The following is a 10,000-nucleotide window of genomic DNA, read 5'->3' as shown; positions in this document are numbered from 1 at the left end:
CTACTGGCTGCCATTCAGTCCCTCTATGCTCCAAACACACACACGCACACACACTGTAACACACACACACTGTAACACACACACACTGAAACACACACACACGACAGCTCTCTGCTCTGACAGTTTTGCTATTCAACCGTTCTCTCAGAGATGTTGTTGAACCTTAAAAACAGCTTCTGGGCTGCAGAGTAATGACAGAAGAAGAAGAAGAAGAAGAAGAAGAAGAAGAAGAAGAAGAAGAAGAAGAAGAGAGGAAGTTCATTTCGTTCTCTCTCTTTAATTCTCCAGCTTCAGCCCGACAGAGAGATTCACTTCACTCATAACTTCATATCTGTAAATGCAGAGCTGCTCTATAACTCTACATCCATTAGAAGAACAAGGTTAAAAGGCCCAATCTGCATCTTCTTCTTTTCAAAATCTGACATGAGTCTTTTTCACAAAATAAAAACACGAGGAAAACATAAAAGAGAAATAGGTACAATTAGATTCATGTTTTGATTCTGTAAAATATGTATTTGATGTATTAGTTGTCCTGTCAAAACACCATTCAGAAATATAGCATTAAAAGTATTTTGTGCTGTAGTTACAGTAATTAAAATATTTATCCTCAAGCCTGTAATGACACTAAATAAAGTAATAAAAGTAAACTGAGTTGAAAAGCTTCAATAAAGGTTTGTAGTTTATTTTTTAAAACATTGTTGTAAAGTTATTAAAGGCCAGTGGAGCTATTATGGAATACTCTAACTTTTACCAGCAGACTTAGAGGAGGATTTTTTTTATGTTGAAAAATGTTTAACTTTATAAAATGTAGATACTCAACACTTGAAGTGAACGGAAACACATTTAAGGAGCAGGGGGCAGCTTCGTCTGTGGGTGACGTCACCGTGTCCCCTCCTCCTTATTATCCACAACGTGGTGAAAAAGGAAAGTGGCTCTCGTAGGATTACAGGGACACTAAGCTCGTTTTGTTTGTGTGTGTGTGTGCGTGAGGGGGGTCATTTGACCTAATTTTAAGAAAACCATATAATCTCCACAACAAACTATAGGATTTGGCAAACGACCAGTAGCCTATAAACTGTGGGTAGATGGTATTTAGTCGTTTAATTGAAATTATATTAAAGCAAAAATGTATTTATCTAACTTTCCATCCGAGGCCTTTTAAAATGGTCCGTGACCTGCTGAGGCTGAATCACGTCACCAACAGCAGCCAATCATTTTTACACCTATGTAATGAAACACTTCAATGTTGTGATTAAGACACACACACACACACACACACTCATAGATAACATCTGGGAGGTTTCTCTCTCTCTCTCTTTTTTTCTAACCGGGGGCAAAATAAAAAAGCAGAGGCGCGCGCTTACCACCTGTTGCAGTCCAAATATCCTGGAGCTGCGACAGCCAGACTCCGCACGCGAGCAACAGAGGGATGGATGGATGAATAAGTGGATGCATAGATGGATGGATGGATGGATGGAGCCTATATACATCCAAGAGAACACACCTTGTTCCTACGACAACCAGACACACTTTTATTTCACACGCACCAAGTGTCCCCGTGCGCAGTATGTGCGTAAAAGCGGTGCAACGCTGCGGACACTTGATTCCCTGGATCACCGGGGCCCTGCTGCCGCGGCGCCTTTATTTAATGTTTGAACAGGAGCTTAAAGCGCCTCCGAGATTAAATCACATTTTGGAAAAAGCACTGGGGCAAAATGTGGGCTAATATTATTCTACGGAGATAGCGCGATATCAGTGTTTTCAGTGTGAGCGTTCACCGTGGCCTAGTTCTGGCCTCACGCACATGGGAAGGGACTATTCTTGATCCTATTCCTTATTTATTGACAACAGCTTTGACAAGAACATACAGATAAATACAAATTTCGGATAAGCAGAGAAGCAACAACACTTTGAAATCCAGCAGCAAAAAAAAAGGTGGGAATGGTTTTTATGGTTTTGTTTCTAAAAAAGAAAGAAGCCGTTTGGGCCTTTAGTGGTGAATCCTCCTCCTGCCGCCGTCCATCTTTACAGGCGTTACAAATAAGCTGCAGCTTTTAATGACACTCCACAGAAGATACACTGCTTATTATGTGCATCCATTGAAAAACCTCCACCCCCACATCAAAGCTGCTGCAGTCGGGAGAAAATGTAATAATTTCTCGGGGCCTCGGGGCCTGCAGGGGCCCGGTGTTCGCGAACAAGAGGAGGAAAAGGGACTTTAATGCGTCTGTACTCGTCCAACCTTTCAAAAACAACGTGTTTATCACCGGTGTTCTCGGCTATTACAACCAATTGAGCTGCTCCGATCAATAATTAATGGCGCAACCAACGATCCCCTGACCTCTTGAAGAGTGAGAGAGAGAGAGAGAGAGAGAGAGAGAGAGAGAGAGAGAGAGAGAGAGAGAGAGAGAGAGAGGGAAAGAGAGGGAAAGAGGGGTGGGTGGGTGGGGGGGACCGATAAATACCGAGGGGCCTCTTCAAATATTCATCCACCGGTTAATGTGAGCTGTGCTCCCCGGGGACCAGGCCTGCAAGACACAACGGCCCTAATCTATCTCTACACACACACACACTCACACACACACTCACACACTCCCACCAGACTCAGATTTAAAAAACCGTTAGACAAAGCTGTTCGCCCATCATAAGGATTATGATAATTAATATGTATTATTATTATTGTGACTATCATTATTATTAACAGTATTAATATTATTCTTACTGTTTATTATTATTATTATTATTATTACTACAGGAGGGTGAAGTTTTGAAAAGCAGAGAGAGACGCATGGGAACGTTTTTGTGGAACCGGATCCGTTCCTTCAGACGCGGGAGGAGCGAGCACCGGGAGTCACCGGAGAGCTTGAACCGTGACAACCGGGGTTAACGGGAACCAGCAGGGTCCGTTTGAATCACACATCAAATTAAAGCGGCCTCACTCGACACGGTGTAACGCGGGGTTATCTCATGAAGAGTCCCGCTGCAGCTGGCTGCTTTCAAACCCTCTCACCCTGAGATCTGAGCGAACATTCAGGCTGACGTGCAGGAGGAGAAACACAGAATGTGTCCCGAAAATAAACGACAAATATCAGATTAAATAAAACTAAATACGAAGAGAAAAGGCTGCAGAAGCGTTTCAGGCCTGAGCTCATTGTGTTTATTTACTTGTGTAAATACTCAGATATCTAGATATGCTGCTGCCACAGTCATGAGTCATTAGAAAATTGAAAAATCCCCCAATGACACGAGTTGTCAGTTAGTTTACACATATTTAAAATAAGAGTAAATTTGATTTATGCTGCTGTTATTAGTGATGTGGGATTATCTCTGTCCCATTCAAACACAGGCCCGTATAGACACTGCAAATAATACATAATGCATTTTGAATTAATTAAAAAAAACAAGAGAGATGATTTTAAAATGTGAACTAGATGCTATTGTGTTTAAAAAAAATCTATGTTATGATAGATTATAGAAATAGAGAAATGACTCTCTACCTGGGGACGATGGTTATTTTGGTGGTAAAAATCTTCCCCCTTTTTAGGAAACAGGCAACAAAGTTTGTCTTGATGGGCCCATCCGCAGGAACTGGGAAAACAGATGACAAGTGGGAATTATTTTGATCAGTTCCTACTAAAATAAAAAAAAGTTTAAATTCTGTTAATTAAAAATATAGTACGTTGTTCTCTTAAATATAGTAAAGAGTCGTAGGTGAATTTACAGTAAAAAAAATAATACACAACTGCAGAAAAAAAATAACTGATGACAACTCAACGTGTGTGAAAACAAAATCAAAACTCAAACAATTTCAAGTATCCAAATTTCCAAAATTTATTCATTTCAAACTGCATATTGAAAAAAAAAATATACTCAGCTGAAAGTGTAACTGTTATAAGGATGGTATTAGTTTCCGGTATATATACATGGAGTGGTTGGCTTATGCGTACAGGCCACAATTTTTAAAATACAACTACGGGAATGAATTTTGAAATAAAAACTTAAAATATCACAGTAAATATACAGAAATTGTACAAATCAATTAGGAAATAAAGAGCACAAGCGTCATACCTCTAACAGATGAAAAATGGGAGACGGAAATATAAATTAACAACCTAGATTTTAAGCTGTATGAGAGAAAAAAGTGTCTTATCTTTTTTTTTATAAAGAAATTAAAATGTTTTAGTAACATTGACCTTAAATGAAAAATAAAAAACAGTGTTACCTGCTTCGTCCCTTTTCTTTCCAATGATTTTCAGTAATACAGGAGCATAACTGATCGCTCCCCTGTGTTTCCAGCTCTGACATTTTTCACGTTTCATATTTTTCTGCAGAACGGCTGTTGATTTATATATATATATATATATATATATATATATATATATATATATATATATATATATATAAATATGTATATATAAAAAAACAGAAAGGAAAAAATGCAACCTCTTGCAGTTTAGCAAACAATTTCATCTGATTGTAATGTGTCTTTGATAAATACTGTACAAAAGGTGATTGCAATAATAAAACATTTGATTGCGACTCCCACTGTCTCGTCTTTCCAAACTTCATCCTCCAGCGAACAGGGGGATGTTCTCCTCTGGAGCTTCCTCTCAATCAAATGCAAGAAAAGAAAAAAGAGTCGTGTGTCCTTTTTTTCCCGGAGAACTTCTATACAACTTTTTCCCACCCCGAAATTTTTCTGTACAAAAATAGTCCAACGTTAAGTAGTCCACAGTTTCTCTTATAAAAGTTCATTTCTCTCTCTCTCTCTCTCTCTTTCTCTCTCTCTCTCTCTGACTCTCTCTCTCTCTCGCTTCTCTCTGGGCTGTGTCTCTTACATGTGTGTTAACGGCAGCGTGCCGTTGATCGTCGTCCCGGGCACGGCGCTCTGGTAGTGCCCGGACATGTGTAGCCGGGTCTGGGCGCTCTGCTCGCTGACCTCCGCCCCGGGCAGGTACATGCTGATCATGTCCCTCAGGTCCCCGCTTTGGCAGCCCGGAGCGGCCCGGTGGGACGACGAGGTGACGACGGGCGGGCTGGAGCTGCTGGATTCGGACTTCACCACCGAGGAGGGCCCCATGGAGCCCAGGCTGGTCATCCCCGGCGTGGACTGCTGGGAGTAGGACATGGAGTAGGTCGGGGAGCCGTTCATGTAGCTCTGGGAGCTGGCCATGGTGTTGTACTGCAGGGCGCTCATGTCGTAGCGGTGCATGGACTGCATCTGGCCCGCGTTGTGCGCGTTCAGCCCCGGGTGCTGGTAGCTCAGCTGGTCCTGCATCATGCCGTAGCCGCCGTTGGTCCAGCCGTTCATGTGCGCCGCGTAGCTGTCCATCCGCTGGTTCACGCCGCCGCCCAGACCCGAGCCCACCCCGACCCCAGACCCCATCCCGTTGCCTCCCGGAGCCAGCAGCCCGCCGGGCAAGGTGTACTTGTCCTTCTTCATGAGGGTCTTGGTTTTCCTCCGTGGCCGGTATTTGTAATCCGGATGCTCCTTCATGTGCAGGGCCCGCAGCCTCTTGGCTTCGTCGATGAAAGGTCTCTTCTCGCTCTCGGACAGAAGTTTCCACTCTGCGCCAAGCCTCTTGCTTATCTCCGAGTTGTGCATTTTGGGGTTCTCCTGGGCCATCTTCCTCCTCTGGCCTCGGGACCACACCATGAACGCGTTCATGGGTCTCTTTACGCGCTCCGGACTGTTCTTCGCGTTGGGGCCAGAGCCGGACGTGTTGGTGTTGCCCGGGCCCCCCGTGTTGGTCTGGGGAGCAGGGGGCTTCAGTTCGGTCTCCATCATGTTATACATCAGGAACAGCTTTTCAGGTGGAGCTCCCGTGCGGAGGAGAGAAACAACCCACACAGAGACAAACTCCACACGCCAGAGGCAGGACGCTGAGGATGAGGAGGAAGAGGAGGATGAGGAGCTGCTGCTGCTGCTGCCACAAGTTACCTGTCGATTTCTCTCTGGAACTTTTTCTCTGGAAAAAAACAACAAGCACCGAGCCGCGTCTCCCACACTCTCCCACTCAGTGGAGTCTCTCTGCGAGTGTGTGTCTGTGAGCGTGAGTCTTCTCCCGGTGGGCTCCTGCTATGTCGAGTCCACAAAACTTCTCCCGTCGCTTCTCCCAAAAAGCATCAACACACTGTACTTTTCGCCTGCGTCCTTCTGAGCCTTGACAACTCCAGATAGTTTTTGAACAAGTTAATAGACAACCATTCATGTGACGGGGCCGTCAGCGAATAAATGGCTTCAACCTGGCCAATCAGAGCGGCCTGCTCCCCTGACACACCAATGGGAGATCACACTTAGCATAAAGAGGAGGGGCCTCCCCTGCCCCGAGAAGCACACACACACACACACGCACACACACGCAAACACGCACAGGCTGCACATATGAGCCAACACTACATATTTACTATTTCCAGGCTTATGGAGACATTTCTCCGGGGACGTACACATGCTGCCTCTTCATGGGCAGTTTATAGCATCGAGCTGAGGAAGAGGAGAAAGAAGATTTAAAAAATAAAATTAGTTTGAGCTGCTTTGAAAACTTTACTTCAAAAACAGGAGTAAAAAGTTCGCAAATAAATGCAGAATACAGACTTTACTTTAATTGTTAATATGTAGTTATTTATTTTTTTTAATGTACAGATTAAATTCTGAAGATAAATCCAGTGCTTCGGATTTAAATAAAAACCAAAGTTCAATGAATGTTTTAAATAAAAATTCGTTATTATTCAAATGGGTATTGACATTAATGGTGTCACGTTCTCAGCCTCGTCCTGACACCGAGTCACGCTTCTGTTGTTCAAAATCAAAAAGTCACTAATTCCCCCACTTATGGCGCCAATAACATAACAACACTTAGATAAACTTTGTTAGTTCACTCAAAGCGCTGAATGGCGGTGGCGTGTGTGTGTGTGTGTGTGTGAGAGAGAGAGTGGGGGGGAAACACTGCTGGTTTTTAGCGTTGAAAAGAGGAAAGGTAATCCAAGATGTTTCCCCCTGCTCCCTTTGTTTAGTGAAGTTGAATGCCAACACACAGAAGGCAGACGGGCTCATCTCAGCGCAAATAAGCGGGTTTTGTTTGGGATGTTGTCGCTACATCTGTCCGGACAAAGACACAACTCCACTCCACTTCCACCGCCACAGCGCTGCTGTTGTTGCTGGTGCTTTGAGGGGTGATGGGGGTGAGGAGGGGGAGGAGGGGGAGGGCGAGGAGGACACCGGGCCGCACGAGGGGAGGAGAAATAAAGGTGAGGAATATTTTAAGATAAAGTGCGCGTTATTGGCACAAAAGGCGCAGCTCACTCGTATCAGCCTGAACAAGCGTGTCAGCCAATTAGTGTGAATGAGAAGCGGCCTCCACCTGCTTCACCTCACTACGGATCAAACTCACCGTTATTATTATTATTATATCACTATTATCACCATTATTATGGTATATGTGTAAATCACTGTTGGTTTGAATTCATGAAAAGAGCTCAATGTTTGATTATTATTTGAGTTTCGAAGTGTTGCTGACACTTGTTTTGCTTTTTCCCCCGGATCTCCATCTGAGGGCAAGGCGTCCTGCTGCGTGACACCAGCGCCGCCTACTGGACACAGGGAGAACTGCAGCCACACCGAGGCAGGGGGGTTCTCCAGGATGAATTGGTGCTGGCTGTTTTTAGAAGTTAGGCTGAAAGATATGAGAACTGCTAAAAATATTCTTCAAATTATATTCATTTCAAAAGGAAATAACAGAAAGAAAACGAGTGTTTCAGTCACAACCCACACGCACCACAGCTGTTACCTGTGCACCTCAAATAATTAAAGATAGATCGAGTACACACACCTGGAATAATTCAATTTAAATGCGTGTCCCTAGATTAAATCATAATTGAATGTGAATGGATCAAGCCTTATTATTTTGTTTTAGTCATTTGATAATAAATGGAGGGAGCGCAGCCCCCGTGCTCTCATTATTCCGGCCCCGGCAACCTTACATAAGATTCATCTTGTGCGTAATAGGCTGCGAGAGGCGACACATGCAGCTCGGTCCATTATAATGCAAGGTTGAAATGGGCCGCTCGGCTGTTATCTGCATCTGAGTGTGTTCCCCGCTACCTCTAATCTGCTTATGATAATAAAGGAACAGCGGGGCCCTGCAGCTTCCTGAAAGCAGGCCCCATCCAGCCGGGAATGGCCCTGCATCCACAATCATCCTGAATTAAAGCCGCTGCTTGACAAAACCCAGGAGGAACCGGCGGGGCGGTTCCCTCGGACCACTTGTAAGCCCCCCGCGACACCAGGTTGGGATGGAGACAACAAATACGGAGAGTGCAGCACGCTGAGATATCAAAATACTGTTGTGTGGTTACACAATTTCAGGTAATGGGATCTCTGCAAAAACAAGCCACAAGATAGAGCAACAATAATAAAACAAAAATAAAAAAAAGTGAGATATTATTCCAACAGCAGCCGCGAACTCTCGTGAAAAGTTTAAGCATTTTAAATGAAATACAAACTAAGTCTGAGCTGATCGTGGTGATTCTGGCCCACGTCAGTTCATCCGAAGGGAATTTAAATTTACGCAACATCTATAAAAGAGACTAATCCCGTCAAAGCGACGCATGGATGATAATTTGTAAGTAGAAGAGAGTTCAGGTGAAATGAAAATAAACTTGTGTGTTCTTGCCACTAGGGGCCGTGCCGGAGGCTGGAGACCAAGAAAACACTTAGAGGGAAGAACTGGGTGCAAATAAAATGTGGACAAATAAACAAGTTTATTTCCCCAAATAAATAGACGAATACAATTATTATAAATTTAGGAGGAAAACATAGATATATATTATATATATTTTTTTTAAATGTAAAAAAAAAAAAAATCTTTCCATAATAGATGTGGAGATTACTTATTTTATGTTGAACAAAAATGAATCAGATGTTAGCATGACGCTGTAAAAGTGACAAATATGTCGTCCAGCTATTAGACTCTAATAAATTAAATTATAGACTAATTTATAATAAGTACGGAAGATTAAATCTATAAAGTAATACTTGAGTGTAATATAATAAAAGTTTAATAGTCTCATAAAGGCGAATCAATCAAAGCAAACTCACTGCGATCTGTCTGATTTCTAATTCAAACGTCACAATTTAACGTTTTTTTAAAATACATAGAGGAATAATTAAAGTATATAAATTATATTAAATGACAGTTAATGTCAGATGTGATGAAGCTAAGGCCTGAAGCACAAATGTGTGTGTTGAGGAGAAAAACCAAACCGGGCCGCAGCAGCTCAGTCAAGCTCATGATGCCATGAGGTGTCATTCCACAACACTGCGTGATTTACACACACATATACACACACACACGTATACACACAGCCTACAGAGAGACTCACACTAACGTACACACTGAGACACACACACATACACACACACATCTCCACTGCTCTCCAACTTACTTCCAGTTTGGGAGTTGTCTTCCTCTCGTGTTGAAATAAAACAAGAAGCGGTTTTCCTTCATCCTCCACATCTTCCCGTCGCTTCCTCCCCCCGGTGGACCAGCCTCAGTCTGCCCGGGGCGCGGAGCTCCGTGCGCCGGCCGCGAAACAGTCCAACCCTCCGCGTCCTCTCCTCCGCCAGCCCACCGCGGTAGTCCGCGCCTTTTGGATCCGGCAGCCGGCGCGCTGTAGCGGCCGCGCAGCGCCGCGGTGCCACGCTGTCTGTATGGAGCTCCGCTGTCTTCTCTCCGCTCGCCCTGCAACAAGAAAAGCCGTTTATGGCGACACACAATGTGAAAAGGGGGCCGATTTAAAAAGAAGAATGCGAGCAAGAACAACAAAAGTCAGTTATAGCAAAGTCTATGCCTCTCCTCTCCTATCTTCCACCCCCTAGCTTAGCCCACATAATGAGCAGGAAAAAGCTTTATATTTTGTTCACTGGGTATTCACAGATAATTTGAAGCCATTGTTTCTGCCACAGATGGTTCTTTTTAATACAATAACGGTGCTCTTTGTG

The 10,000-nt window shown here is 43.7% G+C and overlaps 1 protein-coding gene and 1 long non-coding RNA gene across 2 annotated transcripts in view; both read right to left on the bottom strand.

The window, feature by feature from the left end:
• The window catches only part of LOC133960991 (uncharacterized), a 69,031-nt gene that overhangs the window by 31,652 nt on the left and 27,379 nt on the right, over positions 1-10,000 (bottom strand). Inside the window, exon 2 of the long non-coding RNA XR_009921955.1 lies at positions 9,445-9,740. This is a non-coding gene — a long non-coding RNA (uncharacterized LOC133960991). The remainder of the gene's footprint in view (positions 1-9,444; positions 9,741-10,000) is intronic.
• sox2 (SRY-box transcription factor 2) lies at positions 3,824-6,199 on the bottom strand. The gene has a single exon (XM_062396383.1). The coding sequence runs from the start codon at positions 5,795-5,797 to the stop codon at positions 4,835-4,837; it is 963 nt and encodes a 320-aa protein (XP_062252367.1). The 5' UTR covers positions 5,798-6,199; the 3' UTR covers positions 3,824-4,834.

Source organism: Platichthys flesus, chromosome 9 (assembly GCF_949316205.1).
Source record: "Platichthys flesus chromosome 9, fPlaFle2.1, whole genome shotgun sequence".
NCBI lineage: Eukaryota > Metazoa > Chordata > Actinopteri > Pleuronectiformes > Pleuronectidae > Platichthys > Platichthys flesus.
The sequence above is the reverse complement of the archived record's forward strand: the minus strand, read 5'-3'. Positions and strand labels throughout refer to the sequence as shown.

Excerpts from the sequence above, each read along its gene's own strand:
- sox2 (XM_062396383.1), bottom strand. The coding sequence starts at position 5,797 with ATGTATAACATGATGGAGACCGAACTGAAGCCCCCTGCTCCCCAGACC.